The sequence below is a fragment of the Vulpes vulpes genome, chromosome X (genome assembly GCF_048418805.1).
Source record: "Vulpes vulpes isolate BD-2025 chromosome X, VulVul3, whole genome shotgun sequence".
NCBI lineage: Eukaryota > Metazoa > Chordata > Mammalia > Carnivora > Canidae > Vulpes > Vulpes vulpes.
In genome coordinates this window covers 4,221,362-4,244,324 of record NC_132796.1, presented here as the reverse complement: position 1 = coordinate 4,244,324, position 22,963 = coordinate 4,221,362, and the positions used below count along the sequence as shown (strand labels likewise).

Here is a 22,963-nt window from a genome sequence, read left to right as displayed (position 1 = left end):
ATCTGTGTCACCCATCCTCTCACCCCGCCGCCCCTCTGGCGGCCACCACGTTGTTTTCTGTGTTAAAGACTGTTTACTTTCTTTGTTCTGTCTTTGAAATTTCACATGTAAAGGAATCTGTCGATTCTGTGTCTTACTGTGACTTTGCACGACACCATGTAGGTCACTCTGTATTGTCACCAGTGGCAAGATTTCATTTGTTTTACGGCCAAAGCAGTATTGTGTTGTGTATAGCACGTCTGTATGCACGCATCTGTTGATGGACGCTTACGTTGCTTCCCTATCTTGGGTATTGAAAATAAAGCTGGGGTGAACGTGGGGGTGCAGAGGTGGTTTTGAATTAGCCTTTTGTTTTCCTCGGGCAAACGCTCAGTGGTGTGATTGCTGGCCTGTGTAGTAGCTCTCTTCCTAACTCTTTGGGGACCCTCCCTGCTGTTTTCCAGAGAGCCTGCACCAGTTTGCATCTCCACCGACGGTGCACGAGGGTTGCTTTTTTCCAACATCCTCAGCCCACTCGTTGTACTTGTCTTTGGGATTTCAGCTCGTCTCACGGGTGAGCTGATGTCTCCTTATGGTTTGGGACAGAGCCCTTTGCCCATGGGACCTGACCCTGTGTACGGTGTGACAACTGTGTGGAATTGTAGGACACCCGCTGGCATCACAGACTTGCTTGGTGTGGGGAAGCCCCTGTCCGGCACACACAGCTGGTGTGAGAGGTGCTCTGAGTGTGAGCGCAGCAGAGCACGAGCCTGTCCAGAACTGGTGCGTTCTCACGTGGGAGCTCTGCAGCGGCACCCGTGGCCAGGCGATTCTGTGCGGACTGTCACGGGGCGGTGGAAGTGTCCCTGCCAGGAGGGGTCGCCCACACTGACCCTTGTGTGCAGCTGGCCTTGGCAGCTTGAATACCCGGTGATGGCGTCACGGCTTCCGCCGCCCCAAGTGCACATTTGGGCTCACACATGCACTTGTCTGTATCAAAGAATTATCAACAATAAAATGGGCTTCATTTCTTTCCCAGTTCTTCACTTTCCAGATCACAGCTGCAAACACAACTGCAGCACAGCATTGTCCCAATGACCTGCGACATTTCCGGTATTTGCATAGATGTCCGCGCAGATGGCCTGCATCACACACACGTATGTACCTAGTAGAGACCCGAGGCATAGCACACACCCCTAAACATCGCCCTGTCTTTGTTTCTGCAGATACGGAACGGCTCTATTCAGTGGTGTTCCAGGAAATATGCGATCGCTACGGAAAGAAATACAGCTGGGATGTCAAGTCCCTTGTTATGGGGAAAAAGGCAATGGAGGCGGCCCAGATCGTAATAGACGTCCTGCAGCTCCCCATGTCCAAAGAGGAGCTGGTGGACGAAAGCCAGATGAAGTTGAAAGAATTATTCCCCACGGCTGCCCTGATGCCAGGTACGTGCCCCTCCGTGTGACGGGATTATATCCGCACGCCTTTGCGGTATGTTGTAAATCCTGGTCACCGGCCCGTGCCGGGCTTGCTTTTGTGTCTTCCTTTGTCTTGATGGCTTCTCAGGAAAATCTCGTCTTGTTTGAGGCTCACAGAGAGAGTTTGCTTAATCCTATGCTGTGATTCCATCAGGTCTTTCCAAGGGAAGGAACCACCGAGTCCCGAGGTCCAAAAACATGTGAACTGTGCTCGTTCCGGTGTTGTACCAGTACCACACTCACGACGGAATCGCATCAAGGTCCGATAGGTGGCTTTGCCTTTTCTTGTTCAAAATGAGACACGAGATTATTTTAGCGAATATTTAAACGTGAGCAAATTGATGATAAGCAAGCCGCTAAATCTTCCCAAACAACCTTCTTTTTATTCTTTTTTCTTTTTTTTTTAAGTTAAGGGCATAATTCATTTTCAACACATGTGTTTACATGCCCTTCACTTGTTTTCCTTTGAGAGCAAAGATGACTTTTCTCCCTTGGGGCTTGTTAAGTGAAGATCGATCAGAACTCAGTTGTCTGCCGTTTCTTGCTAAAAGTCAGAAGGTCGAGAATGTTCTAGATCACAGGGCTGAAAGATGCCTAAAAATGGAGTGCTATTTTAAGAGTCTTCCAGGGAGAAAGGTGAATACTCTGTCTTTGGAATTAACGGTGCAAGGACAGGGGGGAAAAAAAAAGTGCAGTTACAGCCATAATTTTGTATTTACAATTGTATTCCTGTGAGTCATAGTTTTGAAACATGTGTGTTTAAAAAATATTTACGCATGCATCCAAAAGTGCAGATTGAATATTCCCTGGGAATAGAGAATTTCCTGTAAACGACCTGCTAGTACCACTGCCTGTGTCACATAGAAACCACATACGTGTGCCGTGCTTGGATGACACACAAATCTGAATGTCGGGCGCAGGCACGAGCTGTGTGTCCGCTGCCATCCTGGACCCTTTGCACACGGAGCTATCGCGACAGCCTTTAATGATGGAAACACGTCCATACAGCTCAGTTTTCAAATCATGGTAGAAACCAGACCTGGTAAAACTGACCGTCTCATCCATCTCTAGGTATCTAGTTTGGTGGTGTCGCATCGCGTCACGCTGTCGGGTCACGGCCCCCAGCACCCATCCCTAGAACTTCTTCATCTTAGAAAACAGACACTCTGACCCCGTCCACCACTCACTCCCCATTCGACCCTCCGTCCCGCCCCTGGCACCATCATTCTGCATTCTGTGTGTGTGAACTGGACTATTGTACGTACCTCGTTTGGGGGGGGGGGGGGCTCATACAGGATTTGTCCTTTCCGGATTGGCTGTTTGAACTTCGCATCACGTCCTCAAGGTTCATTCATGTTGTCGCATGAGATAGGACCGTCTTCCGTTTTCCCCACCCCGGTACAGCTAGGTCACGTTGTGTGTGTCCATTTGTCTCTTGATACTCATTGGAGTCCTTTCTCTTCCTGGCTATTACGAAGGATGCTGCTATGGACGTAGGAATACGGAGACGTTTCTGCGACCGTGCTTTCAGTTTCTGTGCTCGTGTACCCGGAAGCGGGCTCATGGAGCGTATGGTGGTTCCGTTTGCAATCTCTTGAGGAGCCAGCCTACTGTGTTCTAGAGTGACTGCACTCTAACTGTCCACGAGTGTTCCCGTTTCTCCACATTTTCACCAACACTTACTTTCTGTGGTTTTTGGTTGTTCTTGTTACTAGGCATTCTCAGATGTACGAAGTAAAAACTCATTGTAGTTCAGAGTTGCATTTCTCTAATGATGAATCATGGAGAACCTTAGTTTATATGCTTTTAACTATTTCTGTGTTTTCTTTGGAGAGCTGTCTTAAGTCTTTTGCCCATTTTTAAAAATAGGGTTACTTTTTTGTTGTTATTTGGTGGGAGTTATTTATATTTCCTGGATAAACCCCTTATCAGACACTTATCACTGTGCAAATAAATATTTTTTTCTTCCTATTTCAATAGGTTACCTTTTCATCCTCTTGCGTGCTTTGATGTGCAAGATTTTTTAAGTTTCATGCAGTCCCATTTGGCTCCCAGTTTGCTCTCGTTGTCTGTTTGGTGTTCTACCCAAGACATCAGTATAAAATCCAATTTCCTAAAGCTTTCCTCCCATGTTTTATTCCAGGAATGTTACAGCTTTAGGTCTTTAATTTTGAATTAATCTTTGTATGTCAAACCTCAGTCTTTTGCCTGTGGATATCCTAAGTATCCCCAATTTCGTGGGAATTTGTCAGAGACCGGCCTTAGGCTCTCGAGTGGTCTTGGCATATTGTTGAAGATTATTCAAACCACGGGACGCCCAGGTGGCTCAGCAGTTGAGGTCTGCCTTCGGCCCATGGCGTGATCCCGGGGTCCTGGGATCGAGTCCCACATCGGGCTCCCTGCATGGAACCTATTTCTCCCTCTTCCTGTGTCACTACCTCTCTGTGTCTCTCATGAAGAAATAAAATCTTAAAAAAAAAAAAGAGATTATTCAAAGCATATATGCAACAGTCTATTTCTGTGCTTTCTCTTCTGTTCTGTCGGTCTTCCTGCCTGTACCGCACTGCTTTGATAACTATAGCTTCATAATGTGTTTTCAATCAAGGAGTTCAAGACCTCCAACTTTTATTATCTCTTTTCAATATTTTTATGGCAGTTGAGAGTCCCTTGAATGTCCGTTTAAACTTTAGGATGTTTTCTGTGTTTAATATGCTTGGGATCTTGGTAGGGATCACTTTGAATGTGCATATTGTTTTGGGTAGTATGGACATTTTAATATCAGATTTTCCAGTTTATGAACATGGGATGTTTTTCCATTTATTTGTATCTTCTTTTTTAATGTTTTCAGCAATGACTTGTCGCTTCAGTGTACAAGTCTTTCACCATCTTAGGAGTATATTCCTTTTTGATGTGTTATAAATGGAATAATTTTAACTTTCTTTTCCGATTGTTCATTGTTAGTATCTAGAAATGTGACTTTGCATGTTGATTTTTGTGTCCTCCAGTGTTGCTGGATTCCTTTACCAGGTCTAACAGTTTTGTTTTTGTTTTTGTTTTTGTTTTTGTTTTTTTAATTTTTATTTATTTATGATAGTCACAGAGAGAGAGAGAGAGAGAGGCAGAGACACAGGCAGAGGGAGAAGCAGGCTCCATGCACTGGGAGCCTGATGTGGGATTTGATCCCGGGTCTCCAGGATCGCGCCCTGGGCCAAAGGCAGGCGCCAAACCGCTGCACCACCCAGGGATCCCTGATCTAACAGTTTTTATGTGTTTGAAACCTGTAGGGTTTTTTACTTATGAGGTCACGTCTTCTGCAAATGGGGATACTTACTTTCTGCCTTTACAGTTGGATGTGTCTTTGTTTTCCTGCTTCGTTGCTCTGGCTAGGTCTTCTGGCACTATGTGTAGGACTGTTATCTTGTTCCTGATCTCAGAGGAAGAGCTTTTTCACCTTCTGTGAAGTATGATGTTAGCTGTGGGCTTTTCAGGTACGGTCTTTGTTATGTTGAGGCAGTTTTAGTCAACCTACTTTTCTTTTTCTCAGTTTCAGTGTTGGTATCATGAAAAGGTGTTGAGTTTTGTCAAATGCTCTTGCCACATCAATGGATAGAATTATATAGTTTTTGTCATTCACTTTGTTGATATGGTGTATCACAGTGATTTTGTGTGTGTGTGTGTGTGCTGTGAACCATCTGTGCCTTCCAGCAATAACTTCCACCTGGTGATGGCATATATTGCTCTTAATGCACTGTCAAAATCAGTTTGCTAGTATTTTTTTGAGTATTTCTGCCTCCATACTCATTATAGATATCAATATATAGTTTTCTTGTAGTGTTTTTGCCTGGTTTTCGTATGAGGGTAATGTTGGTCTCATAGAATGAGCACACATACACCTTTCTCTTCAGATTTCTGCAGGGGTTTGAGGAATATTAGTTTAATCCTCTTTGTTTGGTAGGCTTCATCACAGATGGGGTTTCCTTTGTTGGGAGGTTTCTCATCCCTGAACAAATATCCTTAGTATTTTATATCTGATCAGGCTTTCCGTTTCTTGATTTGATCTTGACACAAAATATATATATATTTTTTCTTTTTTAAGATTTTATTTATTTATTCATGAGAGACACGCAAAGAGAGGCAGAGACCTATGCAGAGGGAGAAGCGGGCTCCCCATGGGGAGCCCGATGTGAGACTTGATCCCAGGATCCCAGAATCACAACCTGAGCCAAAGGTAGATGCTCAACCACTGAGCCACCCAGATGCCCCAAGGGTATTTATTTCTAACAATATATCCCTTTCCTGGTTATCCAGTTTGTTGGCATACACTCTTTAGCATTATTCTCCTAAATCTTTTTTTTTTCCCCTTAATTTCTGTGGCATTGGTTTTAATGTCACCCTTCTTCATTTCTGATTTTAGTTATTTGAACTTCTCTTGTTTTTCTCTTAATCTAGCTAAGTATTTGTCCATACTGTTAACATTTAACCTGGATTATCTTTCATTGTTCAACATGCTAATAAGTACCCATAATGTATTAGGTATGCAAATGTATTTTCCCTACATTATCCTCTCAAACCTTTCAAGTGCTGTTCCTTCTTGTATTTTTGTTCTGTACTCTAAGAAACACTTGAGATATGTTCTATTACAATACCCAGAAATGTGATGTTTTCTCAAGCTAGTGTGGTAGTTTGGCTGGAATACTAAGAAGTCTACACCATGAACTCTACTTGGTGAAACCAATTGATGCAGTGTTCTCATTTAGCTTTGGCAGTGACCACACATCACTTATGTAAGATACTCATCATAGATGATTACAGATCACTTAATTCAGAAATTTCTGCTTTAAAAGTAAGGCAGGAGCTAGTTCTAAAGATAGCATAATCCTACAAAACTTAACCTAGATGACTTCTTTTTTGGACCTCTTGTGTATTGTCATCAGTGAGGCTGGTGAGAGTTAAAATAACTATACACAAAATATCTTATTTGATTCTATGAATCTTACGTAAAGTAGGGCAACGTTTCTACCCTAAAGGACAGGCTTCACAAACCCCGTCTTCCTTCCATTCTGCAACCCACCCTTCATCTCCGTACCTGAGCAAAACCTGAAATCCCCTGAGAAGGTGATCTGGATTCTGGGTGGAGGGACAGTGTTCAGAAAAACTGGCCGCCGTCCTCTTTCTAGATGTGGGTGTTGATTCTCTTCACCTCGTGCTTTGTTCCCATTATGAAGCTGAGGATGATCGCATAACCCGTGGCAACTTTTATCTCTTCTCTTTCTGAAGGTACTTTCTGGTAGGTATTTTTGGTTGTGGAAGTCACCTTGGGCTTATTAGACAAGAAGGCTGCCTGTCGAGAGGCTGTATTATTAATTCACTAGCATTCATTTTCTCATACTTTCAAGGTGAAACCTGCGGCGCACGTAGGTATTTAACAAGTAAAATAGGAGACGGGATGGCAGGATGCCAGGGGGCTGCAGCCACCAGGTAGATGTTAAGAGTATGTCCTTCCTTGGGCCCATCACCAGGGTAACAGCCACAATTGTGATGTAAGGATCCATGACCAGGATCAGCATTCCAAATATGATGCAAGGGGTGTCCCTCCCTGGGCCATCACCAGGGGCAGCAACCCCCACCCCAGATATGATGTAGCGTGTGTCCCTCCCTGGGCCCATCACCAGGGGCAGCAGCTTCCCCAGTTATGATGGAGGGTGTGTCCCTCCCTGGGCCCATCACCAGGGGCAGCAGCTCCCCCAGTTATGATGGAGGGTGTGGCCCTCCCTGGGCCCATCACCAGGGGCAGCAGCTCCCCCAGTTATGATGGAGGGTGTGTCCCTCCCTGGCCCATCACCAGGGGCAGCAGCTCCCCCAGTTATGATGGAGGGTGTGGCCCTCCCTGGGCCCATCACCAGGGGCAGCAGCTCCCCCAGTTATGATGGAGGGTGTGTCCCTCCCTGGCCCATCACCAGGGGCAGCAGCTCCCCCAGTTATGATGGAGGGTGTGGCCCTCCCTGGGCCCATCACCAGGGGCAGCAGCTCCCCCAGTTATGATGGAGGGTGTGTCCCTCCCTGGGCCCATCACCAGGGGCAGCAGCTCCCCCAGTTATGATGGAGGGTGTGTCCCTCCCTGGCCCATCACCAGGGGCAGCAGCTCCCCCAGTTATGATGTAGGGTGTGTCCCTCCCTGGGCCCATCACCAGGGGCAGCAGCTCCCCCAGTTATGATGTAGGGAGTGTCCCTCCCTGGGCCCATCACAGGGGGCAGTAGGCTGCAGGTATGATTTAGGGCTATGTCCTTTACTGCCTGCAGGAATAGGACTGTCCCATGGGGCTCAACACAGAGGCAGACCTGACCAGAATCCCTCTGACGTCAGCTGGACTGTGTCTTAAAGGAAGCCTCTCTCCTCCACAATGGCCATGCACCTCCTCAGTACAGACACTCTGGAGGTGTTTTCCACATGACTTAATAGATAAATGTGAGCCCTGTGTTAGTGCACGGTTTGGTTATTTTATGAAAACAGAGCTCTTTTGAATTGTGCCAAAAAATACAGAAAAAGAGACAAAATGGATCATCAGTTTTAACTTTTCTGGGGTTTTCATAGGTTGTATGGGTTCACCACTTGAAGTGCATCTTGCAGTCCACTAGGAAAGTCCTTGACTTGGCATTTTAGGAAAACCTTTTAAAAATCATTCCCCATGAAAGGTGTCAATAAGCTGTATTTTGGCTTCGACAGATTCCTTCATCCTCAGGTTCTTGGAGGTTGATAAAATAATGTAGTTGGCATAATTTTCCAGGCGTCACTTGGCTTAGAGGTACCTCCTATGGTATGGAATCCTCCAGAAGGCTTCCCTGTTCTGTTTTTTCTCTGGCTGTGGCATTTCACAAGGAGACCCCAAGACATGGCCTCCAGGCCGAGTCGGAGGAGTGTGACAGGCCCGGCGTGGGCCCTGTGCTCGGCTCTGCACTGCTCCCTCCCCGTGGAAACCCCTTCCTCCTTGCTCCTGAGGACGTCCCTGCAGGGGGACAGAGCGCAGATGACGAGCTGGGGCCCTGGTGCACCAGACAGCGAGGGCTGTGGCGTCCAGGGCTCCTCCGCAGGGACAGGCGGCTAAGGAGGGGAGCTAGCAGGTGTGTGGCCTCTGCGGTTGAGGTGTGTGTGTGTGGTACGGGGGGCAGATCAGTCCCCACTCTTCCACCGGGCTCTCCGAGTGCTCTTGGGGTCAGGCCCCCCGCCCCCGCCCCCGCTGGAAACTGGAGGTGCATTTCCATGGTGGAGTCTTGCTCCAGTACATAAACTGGGGCGTGCGGGGGTGGGGGCCTTCCCCAGGCAGCATCCGGACCTCACGGGGGGCTCACAAGGCACTCATGCTCTCCTCCATCTCTGCTCAGCTTCATGGAACAATGCGAGCCATCCGAGACGTGGGCACATCGTCCCTTGTCTGCCGAGTCCCTTCCTCCTCGTGTGCCAGGCCAGCTCCTCCTGCGTCCTGACGTCTGATGCTCCATGTGTGCCTGTTCTTCCCCTCCTTTCCTCCTCCTGTGCTTCTTACAGCCTTACTCGCCTGAGGCCGTCAGCAGGGGTGTGCACAGCCCCCCTCCTTTGCGGCTCGTGCTCTCATCCCCACAGCTAGGCCCGAAGGCACTCGGTGGCTGGGTGCCATCCTGCAGCTCTCGTGCCTTATCTTGTAGCCCTCCCAACCGTCCGGTGCCGAGTGAGTGCTCAGGGGGACCCTTTGGCCGGGGTGGGTGTGTAGTCCGTTTGGAGGACGAGCAGGTCCACGCATGTGAAAGCCCACAGCCGCATACAGGGTCACATCAGAAGGAAATTGCAGACTGGGTGTGGATGAAAGTAAGGTACGCTGTGCTTGGAGCAGTAGCAGCTCGGTGGCTGGGCTTGACGTTGGGGTCACCTGAGGAGAGCACACGACACAGGGCGGTGAGCCCGCACGGCATGGCCGTTCAGATGCAAGGGGGTGGACGTGGCGGATTCAGGCAGCCAGTGCACTTGCTTCCGTGACAGCTTGACGCTCGGCCTCTGCTCGTGCATGTGCTCGTGGAATAATAGGCCTTTCAGCTCGGTTCCTGAGGGTCCGTGCTCCCGAGCTCATCTGTTTGCTACTTCCCACAGTGGGAAGCCATTGGGATATTGAATGGGAGTTGTTCCACACTGAGTCCCCCGTGCTGGGGCGCAGCGGGTCCCTCTGGGTGTGGCACTTGGTGACGAGCAGCGGGCAGGTGTGCCAGAGGAGGACCAGGATAGAAGGACGTCACCTGAGGTGGAGCCAGAAGGTCTCAGCAGACCACAGACCCAGTGACCAGTGCTGCTGCCAAAAATCAGTACTCACGTGACAGACCAGGGCTGCAACTCCATTAACACTTGGTCCTTGAACATTTGAGGCTGTCGCACTGCACAGGTGACAACAATCTTAAAGTGCTCCCCAGCAGCTTGTAAGGATGGAAGCTGAGTCTCCGCATGGGTTTTCACGTGTCGAATGTGTCTCTACAGGAATAAAAGGATGGGGGATCCCTGGGTGGCTCAGTGGTTGGGCGTCTGCCTTCAGCCCAGGGTGTGATCCTAGAGTCCCGGGATCGAGTCCCGCGTCGGGCTCCCTGCATGGAGCCTGCTTCTCCCTCTGCCTGTGTCTCTGCCTCTCTCTCTCTGTCTCTCATGAATAAATAAGTAAATAAAATCTTAAAAAAAAAAAAAAAAAAAGGAAGAAAAGCATAGTCATTCATATGGAAGCTGTCCCTTCATGGCCACAATCACGGTGTCAGTCCTTTTACTGCTTTTGTCACGAGGGAAATCACACACTTGCTTCATATACTAGAAGCGTGTAGACACTGGAAGCCCCTCCCGCTGAGTCCTGCTCCGTGGACGTGACCGTTCCTTACCCCTTAACCACCTGGAAGGCTGTGTCCTTGCACACCTTACAATGCCTCTACATGTGTGGGTAGACGGATATGCAGACTCACACTCACTCGTGCACCCCTTGAAGGAATAAAATCATCCATGTAGATGTATAGAAAATCACATACGTGATTCATAGCAGGAAAATTCTGAATGATTTGAATTAAGTTGACAGTGTTTCTAGGACAAGACAGATTTGAAGCAAGAGAGAACTTTCCTGGGGTGCTAGGTGCTTGTGCTTCGTGAGCCCCTAAATGCAGGGTGTCCCTGGCACACGAGGTGCACAGAGCATCCTGTGTGCACGGAGCAGCTACAGGCTTGAGTTCATTTGCTGCAGGACCCCCATGAGGCTTATGCCGAGTGCAGTTTGAAGAAGACATCAGCAGGTTCTGTGCCACTTACGGGGTCCGTGTGTCTCACTAACACAGAGCCTGGGCATCCCCAGAGGCCCCAGAACACTCTCCCTCTGTCCTGTCCCAGAAGGACGCTGCATGGCTCTGCAGGTGGCTCGTGGGTGAGCATCCGTGATAGTGATGGTCACCAGCGAGCCTTGAGGACCGGCCCGCGTCGGGTCCTCCCTGTTGTCACAGGTGTGTGTGCCTGTCCACCTCTGGTCCCTCGTGGCATCTGCATATCACAGACGATGCCATCGGGGCCAGCGGGATTCCGGTCATGTGCCCCAAGACGACCAAGGGTGGCGCTCGCACTGCAGAATGCACAGCTCCTGGCCTACGCGCTCCGCTGCCCCGACCATGCGGCAGTGGCCTTACAGCCGCGTCACCGGCTGCCATACAGTGAAGTAAAAGTTGTTTTACAATAGATCTGCTGTTGTTTGGGTCGCATTTTTGGATGCCCGAGGCAGGCAGAAGGAGCTGCTGCGGATGGGAGCTGTTTGGCAGGTGCTCACCTTTCTTGTCCCTTAGCACATCCGGGTGCAGACCCTGGAGTCCCAGGTCTGCCTGTCTCTTCATATCGTCTGCAGATTTAGCTGCCTTCTGTGCCGGCCGGGCCCGTGTCGTCTCACCGAGAGGGTGGCCCGCAGCTTCAGAGAAGCCAAGAGAGCAGTGAGCTCTGGGCCTCGGCCTTGAGGCCCATTAGCGCGCGGCCGGGGTGGAGAAGGTCGGTTCCGCGGCTCGGTCTGCGGTGCACTAGACGCACTAGTTGAGGCTGGGTTTTCTAGCGCGCCCACTGCTTGGCTGCCTAAGTGACCCTAAAGAGTTTTGTCTTACTATTCGGAGCTATCATAGAGGCTCCCAAAGATTCACTGAGCTAGCTGCATTTCTTGGGATATTTTTCTCCTGGGCTATAAATAAAAGGCGATTTAAATAGGTATTTTGTACATTGATTTTGTAGTTGCAGATCCTTAGAAGCAGGGACACTACAAGTGATTCACAGTAAATAAAGTTCACACTTTAAGCAGCTTTCCATCAAATAAACAGAGGCACAGAAGGAAATTTTAACCCACAGTTGTCAGTGTTTTGAAACACGGATTACCCTTGACCTACGTGGGGCCAGTTAAGGCGCAGCTGTTTTTCTGTAAATGCAGTACAGTACTGTGAATGTATTTTTTATGATTTTATTAATTTTTTAAAAAGATCTTATTTATTCATGAGCGACACGGAGAGAGAGGCAGGGATACAGGCAGAGGGAGAAGCAGGCTCCCTGTAAGGAGCCCGATGTGGGACTCGATCCCGGGTCTCCAAGATCATGCCCTGAGCTGAAGGCGGCGCTGAACCGCTGAGCCACCCAGGAGACCCTATGATTTTCTTAATTATTTTTTATTTTCTCCAGCTTACTATGCTGTAAGAACATAGTATATATCACATACAAAATATGTGTTGATTGGCTGTTTCTATCATCGGCAGACTCTTGGTAGTTAGTGTTGGGGACAGTCAGAGTTACGGGTGCACTTTTTAACTGTGAGAGGCTTAGCACCCCCACCTCCTTGTTGTCAAATGGTCGACGGTAATTGGACACTCTCTTTAAATAGTAACAAAACAGATGGACGAAAACCTCAAAACTCAGTAACTATTTTTAAAAAGAGTGTCCCCGTTTTCTGCAGTTTTTCTGGAATTCGTGCAAACCTAGAAGGCCCGAGTTACTCCAGTCAGGTGAGAAGATACACCAAGAACAGACTGCCAGGTGTTCCCTTGCGTCCTCCCTTCAGCACCGACAGCCAACCACACCCGTTGCGGAGCCTCCGTAATGACCCCTGTCATTGCTAGTGTGAGGACGGGGCTTCCGAGCATAATGGATTCTCCTAATACATGCATGTGATCAAAGTGTCCCTCAACTACCCAAGCTGAAAATGGTCATTTCCTGAATGTCCCACATCTCGGAAAATAATGTGCACCTGCTTACAACTCACATACTCTCTGGGTCATGTGAATCTTACTTGACTGATTTTTCTCTGTCCACGCACAGTGTATTGAAGGGGCAATTTAATAAGGAGATTTTCGGCATGTTGGTGTATTGGAGTGATTTAATTTTTATATACACAATTTTTGCCCATTAGGGATTCCTGCAGACTAAATTTCACAAGATGAAGAAAATATTTTGCAGATTCAAGAATTATGCTCCTTTCCAGTTGCACTGAAATGGTGAACCTCTGATGAATAAAATATTCTGTGTGTGGTAAATTATCCAACATCCGTAATGAGATTTAACGACAGCACAGAAATTGAACTTTAGACGTTTATAAACATTAATATACCTGTGTGCTCTGCATTTCCCCACCGGATGCCCCGTTATATTTTACAGGGCGTACGATACGTACGTACTATAGACACTTAACCTCAACATTGTTTGGACAGTTGGCTCTACTAATGCTCCAGTGATCTGAGCATGATTCCCGCCCGAGTCGTTAGTTCAGTGCAAGCTAGAAGACGGCGCTGGGACTGTGGATTCCTTTTCTGAAATGGCAGTTCCCTGGTAAGGTCTCCAGAAGAATCCCTGTGAACTATGATACTTCTCGCTAACATCCCTGGCTCAGAGGCCAGAGGACTTGGATCTCAATGCCTGGCTCGCCTCCTTCACTATGAAACTTACCTCTCATTTGCGTGTCCTTTCAAGTGGTTTTTCCTCAGGTGTGTGCACGAGATCTGTTTGCTATGGAGCAGAGATAGGCAAACTTTTTCTGTGTTTTTGGCTTTGTAGACCATGCACGGTGTTCCTGTCAACTGCTTATCTCTACCTTTTGAGCTGAAAGCAGCAGTACGCAGAGATATGAACGAGTGTGGCTGTGCTCCCACAAAGCTTTCTGTGTGGACTCTTGACATTTGAATCTCAAATCTTTTTCATGTGTCACGAAACAGTCTTCTTTTGACTATTTTCCCATTTGAGAATAGGCAGCAGGCTGGATGCATGTTTCAGCGAAGGCAGGATAAAATAGGGCAAAAAGCACTGCAGGGCGGGTTGAAATCTTGGATGCAGGGTAGCTGGAAACCTGGGTTCTCTGTATCCAAGATGCCATCCTCCCCCACTCTGGGCAGAACACAGTATTCCTTTTCTGAACTGAACCAGAGAGGCTTCAGATGGCCAATGATAAGACACACGGAGGATGCAGACAACATTGAAGATGAGGGGGACATCTGCCCACTGAGGCCCCTCAGCTGAACAACCAGCAAGATCCTGGAATGCTCTTCTCCAGAGACGTGAGCCACCTCACAGCAAAGATGCAAACACTAACCTAGCAAAGGCCCCCCAAGGAAAAGGCCTACCTCAGGTGATACCTTTCACTTGTCTAAGGCTCCCAGCTGGGCCCCAACCCAGCACTAGGAGAGAGGGTCCTTCCTTCCTTGTCCAGCTTCTGCGGGCTCCCGGCTTCCCTTGGCTTGTGGCCGCGTCCCTCCCATCTCTGCCTCTGTCTTCACATGGCTTCTTCCCCACATTTCTGCATCTTCTCCTTATAAGGACACCGGTTGTTGTACTTAGGGCTCACCCTGTAAATCGAAGATGACTTCATCTCCTGATTTTCAATCATTTACACCTACAAAGACCCTATTTCCAAATGAGGTCACATTCTGAGGTTCCAGGCAGACATGAATTTGGGGGACAACACTCTTCAACTCTGTACACCCCAGAAACCTGATTGGGAGTCTTCTGTGTAGGCCTGGTTGGCTCGTGGGCTTCACTGTGGGGTAACAAGGTGGAAAGTGCAAACGTGATGTGTGGGAGGGTCAGCTGGGGATTGCATCTGAGCCATACAACTGAGGGGAACTTTCCTCCTCTGCCAAGTTTAATAACAGAAGGACACTAACTGTACCCAGCATCTTCCAAGACTTGAGGGTGTAGCCTGAGCATAATGTTTTCACGTTTGTGTCTTAGCTCCGGCTGCCATACCAAATGGGCGTCGTAAGTCACAGACATTTATTTCTCACAGTTCTAGAAGCTAGAGGTCCAAGGTGTGGGTGCCAACGTGCTGGGTTCTGGTGAGGTGTGTCTTCCTCTTTCTTTTTTAACTTTAATTTTTTTGTCTTCCTCCCTCTTTTTATAAGAGCACTGATCTCATTAGGGGGCTCCACCTCATGGCCTCACAGAACCCCAGTAACCTCCCCATCTCCAGCACCACCCCTTTGGGGCTTAGGGCTTTAACAGGGGAATTTCATGGGGCGGACTTCAGTCCATAGTAGTGACTTTATCTTGCCTGGAACCATGGGATGAGGATATCCAACCCCATCCCATTTTATAAACGACCCAGCTTTCAGAGTGAAAAAAGTGAAAGACACGCAGGAGCTGGGAGAGCGGGACTCACACTAGGTCCGTGTGACCTCAGACAATGGTTGAGTTACAGAGAAGTAGAGGAGGTGGACATGAAACATTGTCATGAGCACACTGTGACTTGCTGGCATGTGGACCCCTCTCGAGGCTATGAACCCTGGATCAGAGGAACACGGGATTGTTCTTTCTTATTTCTTATTGTACCCTCAGGCCTGCTCTGATGCTGGACTTGTGGGAAGAGCCCAAGTTCCTCTCAGAAGCCAGAGTTTTCAGAACAGAGTCTCTCATGCTAAGGCAGGGCTTCTCAGCCTTAGCAGTGGTGACATTTGGGTCTGCATCATTCTGCTTGTGGGGTGTCCTGTGCACTGTAGGGTGGATAGTGGCCAGCATCCTTGGTCTCCACCTACCAGGTGCCAGGAGCATTCCCTTCCTCAGTTGTCACAACAAAAAAACAGAAAACAAAACAAAACAAAACAACCCTCCAGACCTTGCCAAATGTCTGTCAGCAGGGGTGGGAGCAAAACTATCCCCCCGACGTGAGGACCAGTGCCTTAAATAAAATGGTAGACCAGGCAATCCTTGTCATGTCCACTTGAATACGGTGTGAGGCTGATGGGGATTTCGGTGCTCCTCAGCCACCTTCACAGGGAAACATCGCTTCTTGGAAGGGGAGCCCGTCACCTGAATTGTCATCACTTAAGAAGAGCGTGTCGTTCAAATCCTGCATCCTGGCACGAGGGTAGAATGTATGGTCCTCTCCATCACTGTCCCCATACTTAGGGCAGAAGGAATTAGAATCCAGCTGTGAAAGGGCCTGGCCTTAGTGTGAGTCCATAGGAGTTCATGTCCCCTAGGACTATGAGCACTCCTGCGGGGCTTCCATCTCAACGCACTGACTAGAAATCAGTCAAGTGTAAGTCCAGGCACGGCCGACGGTCTCCTCTGAGTGAGCACAGGTGTCAAAATACCCCTGTTGAGAACCATCGCTCCACCGTCTCCCAGGACCTTCCACGCCCAGGGCACTGACCGCCCCTTGCAGGCTCTTTGGGTCTTAGAGTCGGTAGCTAGAGATTCCCAGAGCATCTTCCTCCCAGAATGCAGAGCATCTGTATGGGACCATACGTCCTCCTGAAGCTTAGTGGAGGATCCTTCCTTGTGTCTCCCAGCTTCTGAGGACTCCAGGCATTCATGGACTCGGGGCTGCATCCCTCCATGTTCTACATCCATGGACACAGGGCCGTCTCCCTGTCTCTCCTCTTGGCTAATGGGGACACAGTTGCTGTGGTCTGAATGTGTGTGCCCGCCACAAAATTCATAGATTGAGTCAATGTGTGTGCCCGCCACAAAAATCATAGATTGAGTCCCTAGTCCTCCAGTGTGAAGGTATTAGGAGGTAGGGTTGTCAGGAGGTGTGATCAGGTCATGAGGGTGAAGCCCTGACGAATGGGATTATTGCCCTTATAAGACGGACCCTGTAGCACTAGCCCACCCCTTCCACCATGTGAAGACACAGTGACCTGTTCATCGTGGGCCACGGGGGCCTCACCAGCTTCAGAATCTGTGGTGCCTTTATCCTGCCTACCAACTTCCAGAACTCGAGAAATAAAAATCTCTTGTCTTTAAATCACCCGTCCTGGGGGTTGTGTACTAACAGCCCAGACAGATTAAAATGCTAGCCATTGCATTTAAGACCCATCCTAAATCCAGGACGATCGTATTCTTAAGACCCTTCGCCATATCTACAAAGACCTTTGTTTCAAATAAGGTCATTAGACCCAGGGTTAGGACTTGGACATATCTTCTTGGGCGTCACCAGTCAACCCACTACACCTGATCACAGGCCTTTGATTTATCAGATCAAGGTGTTCACCTACATTCCCCGCAGGCAGTTGTGCGACCTTCCAGGAGAGGCTCATCCCCGCGGATGGGTCGGGTAAAGAAGGGCCATAGCTGTCACCAGAATGCAGGTGTAGGGGGTCTAGGCTGGGCGGAGTCCTACACCCTATATCTGGTCCCAGGACAGCGCTGGTGTCTAACTCTGGGTAGCTGGGTGGTGTTCATCAGCTGACCGCATGGCATGGCCCCAGTGGCACATGCCATTGTCTTCCTAGGCCTAACTCCAGAGACACCTAGACTCTGTGCCCACATCACAGTTCCTAGGGGCATGCACATCTCTGCAGAAGTTTCCCCTCCGCCCCATTATTAACTCCTCACTATAGGTCTTTGCATTTAGGGTGACGTGCTAAACACAAGGCCTGAGCTAGTGGGATGTCCGCGGATATATCTGCTCAGTGAGTGAATGCCAAAGAAATACCTTAACTCACGTCAGCGCTCTGTCTTTTCTACATTTCTCCTTTTCCAAGTCCATTTTAACGGCAGCATCCATGTTCTCTCTCATCCATCTTAGGTCTTTAGGATGAAGTAAGAGGAAAGCATTCTTCCTATCAAGACTGCTGATTCTTCACATTTCTTATTTCTTCCCCTGTAGATGAATATCCTCTGAGAGCTGATTCTTTGTAGCAATACGTATGTCTCTGTGCCCTTCCCTTACACCAACCCAAGCACACCAAGGGCCAGAGGCTGTTAGCGGGATTTCATTTATATACTTAATTAACCAGCTTCCCTGCAGGACAGAACTCCACTTTCATTTTTAGTCTTTTACTTCTCAGGGGCAGGGACTGAGTAAGAGAAAGGTGGTGTACAGTAGTTAAAGGATACGGGAGTTTTTGTTTTGTTTTGTTTTTGTTTTTGTTTTTTTTTAAGGAGTCAGCCAGCTATATCTCCAGAGACTCCAATGATTTCTTAGCGATGATATCTTCAAGTTTTGCCTGATGACTAGACAATGGCCAACGTTTATACGGGTCTTACGGTCACGCCGGTCAAGTAGTCACCCAGGTGATTTTACGTGCGTGACCGTGTACTTGCAGTCCCCTGGAGCAGCTCCACGAGCAATGCTGATCATTGCGATTTGTTGGGTGATAACATTGAGCATGAAGAGGATGCCTGCTTGCCTAATGTCCCACCCGAGGACTGTGGTCACATCCTTCCCTTGGGTCACGTTCACTCTGGTCTCAACCACATTCAGGACGCTCAGTATCATTTAAAAACAGTCCTGCGGAACCACTTGTGACCCATTACCCTATCTGTACAGATTTTGAGTATGTTCCCTGCCGTAGAGGTTTGTTGCTGTGCACTTGTTTATGCATATTTCTGTACTGTTACATCAGGAACATTAGAAAACATTCCCAGAGCTGGAAATGTTCACGAGATTAGCTAACGTGATAGGAACTGTGTTTGAATTTTTTTAAAAAAATGGTGGCACAAAAGAATATTTTCAGCAAACTGTCTTTTCCTGTGGGTTTTACAGAGAGCAGGGTGTTTAAATGCGGTCCATTTTTTTAAAATGTTGGTTTATTCTAGTGTAATTTAGTAATTTGAAAATCTGGTTTTAAATTCATATCATTTTGAGACCGGGAACATATATAGGGAGAAAGCTCCCTAAAGTGCATGCAGGATACTAGAAGGGAAGGCTGGTGGGTGAAGCAGTCCCACTCAGTGTCAATCACAGAAAGAACGATCAATTACAGTGTGAACAGGAGAATCCTTAACACGAAACAGTCATCACTTAGAGGCCCCAGCGGGGAGACATGTACCCTGCCTCTCCTCCCAGAAACCTGCCACCCCTGCAAGTCAGCCCGTGAGAAACCGTCATCATTCTGGACTCTGAATTTTCTCCAGTGCACATTTGTCCACAAAAACATGTCCAACTTCCTCACTTCTCCGTAAAATAATGCCCCCGTCTATTGTTTGTTGGACCTGCCTGTGGATTTGCTGTAGCTCGCTTGTGCTGGATTGTGATTGTCTGCTGTTCCCGGGTGAGCCCATTTTTACTCGTAGAACAAGTGGCAGTTTTTTTGTTTTTTTTTTTTCACGGTTAACAAGACTCACCTTTAATGACTATATCCAGACAAAGTTTTGTTATTGGCTGTATTTTTATTATAAGCGTTCTTTCCTGCCACCCGCCAGTTAAGTAAAGGTTTCTAATTGAAATTTAGCTAATTGATTTAATCCATGATATTAATCAATGGTTGTTGCAACCTCATTGAGTGTTTCGGCATCTTCATACTTTCAACTCATGTATTCAAACTGCATGGAAACTGCTGACATACAAGACTAGCGACGGCTGAAACTGTCTTTAGGTGTGACGGTATTGAGGTGGGATATACGGATCTCTGGTTTTCTTGTCTGCCTTTTGTGCAGCTCTCATATCAGAGAAATACCTGGTCTTGTGAAATGAGCTGGGGCATGTTCCCTCCTGTGTTCTGAAAAGCTTGCTCAGAATTGGTGTTTCTTTCTCAGGTGTGCGCTATGTTCACCAATGAGGCCATCCAATCCCAGATACGAGAAAGTCTTTTAACTACAAATGCCTTTACTAGGTATAAGGCTGTTGAGGTTATTACTGTCTTCTTGAGTGAGCTTTGTCTCTTTTATTTTTTTTATTTTATTTTTTTAAATTTTTATTTATTTATCATAGTCACACAGAGAGAGAGAGAGGCAGAGAGAGACACAGGCAGAGGGAGAAGCAGGCTCCATGCACCGGGAGCCCGAAATGGGATTCGATCCCGGATCTCCAGGATCGTGCCCTGGGCCAAAGGCAGGCGCTAAACCGCTACACCACCCAGGGATCCCAGCTTTGTCTCTTTTAAAAAGTCTGTCCATTTGATCTAAGCTGTTGAGTGTATTGGCATAAAGTTGCTCATAGTAGCATCTCTTAATCCTTTTAATGAATTTAAGGACCTGTCGTTATGCCGTCTGTTCGATTACTAGCGCTGTTAAATTTGGATCTTCTTTTTTTTCTTGATCATTTTGGCTAACAATCTGCCAGTTAAATTGAACTTTTCAAAGGACTCGCTTTTGGTTTAATTGATTTTCTGTATTCTCTTTTATGCGATTTCATTTATTTCCCCCCTTATTTTTTTCTTCCCTTTCTTTGCTTTAACTTGATTGTACTTTCATCCTTCACTTTCTCAGGGTGGAAGCTTACATCACTGGTCTTCTTTGTTCGCATCTTTTTTGGCTTAAATTACTGGTTTGTGACCATCTTCTTCTGTAATACAAGTGTTTAGTGCCATCAGTTTTCCTCTAAACACTGTTTTAGCCACATCCCTCAAATTTCGATGTTATCTTTTTGTTCTCCATAAAATATCATCTAATTGCCCTTTGTGACTTCATCTTTGATTCATATCTGACATAGAAGTGTATTGTTTAATGTCCAAATATTTTTTTCCACATACACTTCAGTTATTAATAACTGCTTTAATTCTTTTATGGTCAGGGAACATATTTTGAATGGTTTCAATTACTGTAATTTTTTTTTTTTTTTTTTGTAGCTCATGGATTCATGTTCTAGCTTGTTGCGTGTTCCAGGTGCACTTGAAAATAATTTGTATTTTGCTATTTTGGGTGAAGTGTTATATAAATGTCAGTTCAGTTAAGTTGCTTGATAGTGTTTTTGAAGTCTGCTGTATCCTGCTGTCTACTTGTTCTATCAGCTAGTGACAGGAGTTTAAATCCTCAGTCTCTGCATTCACTTCTATTAGTTTTTCCTCTATGTGTTTTGAAGCTCTAAGATACATACACATCTAGAATTATGTCTTGTTGATCAATTGACCTACTTGTCATTATGAAACGTCTCTAGTTATCTCTGAGACTCCTCATCCATTCTTTTATTCTTTTTTTAAATTTTTTTTAAATTTTTATTTATGATAGTCACACAGAGAGCGAGAGAGGCAGAGACACAGGCAGAGGGAGAAGCAGGCTCCATGCACCGGGAGCCTGATGTGGGACTCGACCCCGGGTCTCCAGGATCGCACGCTGGGCCAAAGGCAGGCGCTAAACCGCTGCGCCACCCAGGGATCCCCTCATCCATTCTTTTAAAGCACACTTGTCTGCTATTAATATAGCGAACCCTACTTTTCATTAATACTTTCAGATATATGGTTCCCAATCTGTTTATTTTTAACCTGTCTGAATATTTCATTTAAAGTGGGTTTTCTATAGATAGTGTGTAATTGGATATCACTTTTGTTTTTGCTTTATTTTTTCCACTCTGGTGGTTTCTAACTTGGGCATATGTATGATGTTTAGAAAGCTGCTAGAAAGTCATGATCTGCTAATTCCTTCCGCTCAACCATGTCTCTGTTCATTTGTATTGATTGCTTTTTTTCTCCTGGCCATGTGTCGTGTTTGTCTGCTTACGTGTAGGCATGGTAACTCTTGATTGGGTGTCAGACGTTACGAATTTCACATCCTGCGGAGTGCTAGAGTGTGCTTTCCTTTTAAAAAAGTTTTAACGTTGTCCTGACGCAGAGTTCAGATCCACACCTTCCTTTGAACATCTCAGGACTCTCTGTTAAAGCTCACGCACTCCAGTGTCTGTTGTCTTCGTGAACAGCTGAAGGTGTTTGAAAACAGGGGGTGTGTCCGTCTTTTCTGGAGCAATTAAGAAACTAGGGACATCGCCTCATGCAGTTACCAAAACAGTCTTGGTTATATGATTATTCACAGGAGTATTTTCGATAACGTGTGTGGATTTAGACGTTACTGTCATGCTCGGCACAGGTTTCAAGGTGGGGGGTCCTGTTGTTTTCGACACATTTCTGATAACCAGCCGTCTCCCGGTCGGCTCTGAATAATGATGTTCGCCTGCCTGTTCCCTGACTTAATCCTTACAGTTACCCAGAGTGTGGGGAACGTTCCGTCCAGGTGATGCGTTGCTGCTGTTGCTCAGCTGCATTCAGCAAGTCTGTTTCGTTCTCTGTTCCCTTCTCAGGTAGCCCTGCAAGCTCTCCCTTCAGCTCTGGCCTTTGTCCTCAGCCTGTGGTAGAAGCCCTTTCAGCATTTCCTCTCCCCGGCAGTGTGACGAATGACTGAATTGCTTTCCGTTAGAATGGCCGGTTTTCTCAGAAAACACTCATGGCATGATCATTGCATATTCATTGATCCAGGAAAGAAACAAAACATGGTCCACCAAGTGCAGAGGCACCTCCCTGGGCTCAGTCTGCCTGGTTTCCACGTCTCAGCAAAAGAGGACCAGCAAACAAAGCCCTGTTTCTTTCCAGTAAAATTGCCTCCTGTTACTTTGGGAAATGCTGTAGCGAACCCTGAATTGCTTTTTGAGTTTTGTTTTGAGTAGGTGTGTTGCAGAGCCCTGAACCCCTCCCCCTGCAGCCCGTTCAGGAAATCTGTGTCAGATCACGTCATTCCTGAGGACAGGTGGCAAAGAGTCCAGGTCACAGAGCTAGCACAGCGTCCGCAGGGAGCCTTGTGGCCCTCCACCTTCTCCACCTCCTCTACCTCCTCCACCTCCTCCACCTCACTCAAGGCTTTCCCTTCTCCTTCCCAGGAGTAGAAAAATTGATCCACCACCTGAGAGAGCATGGCGTGCCCTTGGCCGTTGCCACCAGCTCCAGCTTACTGTCGTTCGAGATGAAGACCAGCAGACACAAGGAATTCTTCAGCTTGTTTGACCACATCGTTCTGGGGGATGACCCCGAAGTGAAGAATGGGAAACCGGATCCCGACATATTTCTCGCCTGTGCCAAGAGATTTTCTCCTCCTCCTCCCATGGAGAAGGTAAGCCTTTCTTCAGTGGTGAGAAGTGGCCCCAGCGGCCCTGTTGCCCAGCACACCACCGAGGTGGGGTTTGCCCACTACCAGAGGGCCTTGTGTTCACTGTCGGAGGGTCACTGTGCAGAACTCCAAATGCTTGGCGAGAAGGGCCGTGGGGTGGCCAGGGGATGGTAAGGTCACATCAGTTCGTGGGGGAGCATGTCTCCCTGCGTCACCAGGTCAGTGATCTGGGATACACGGACGTGATCATAGAAGC

At 47.5% G+C, this 22,963-nt stretch overlaps 1 protein-coding gene across 2 annotated transcripts in view; it reads left to right on the top strand.

Moving 5' to 3' along the window:
* The window catches only part of PUDP (pseudouridine 5'-phosphatase), an 82,602-nt gene that overhangs the window by 37,463 nt on the left and 22,176 nt on the right, over positions 1-22,963 (top strand). For both annotated transcript variants that reach the window (XM_072743589.1, XM_072743590.1), the window contains exons 2-3: positions 1,206-1,424; positions 22,481-22,710. In XM_072743589.1, the coding sequence (XP_072599690.1) occupies positions 1,206-1,424; positions 22,481-22,710 (449 nt within the window). The remainder of the gene's footprint in view (positions 1-1,205; positions 1,425-22,480; positions 22,711-22,963) is intronic.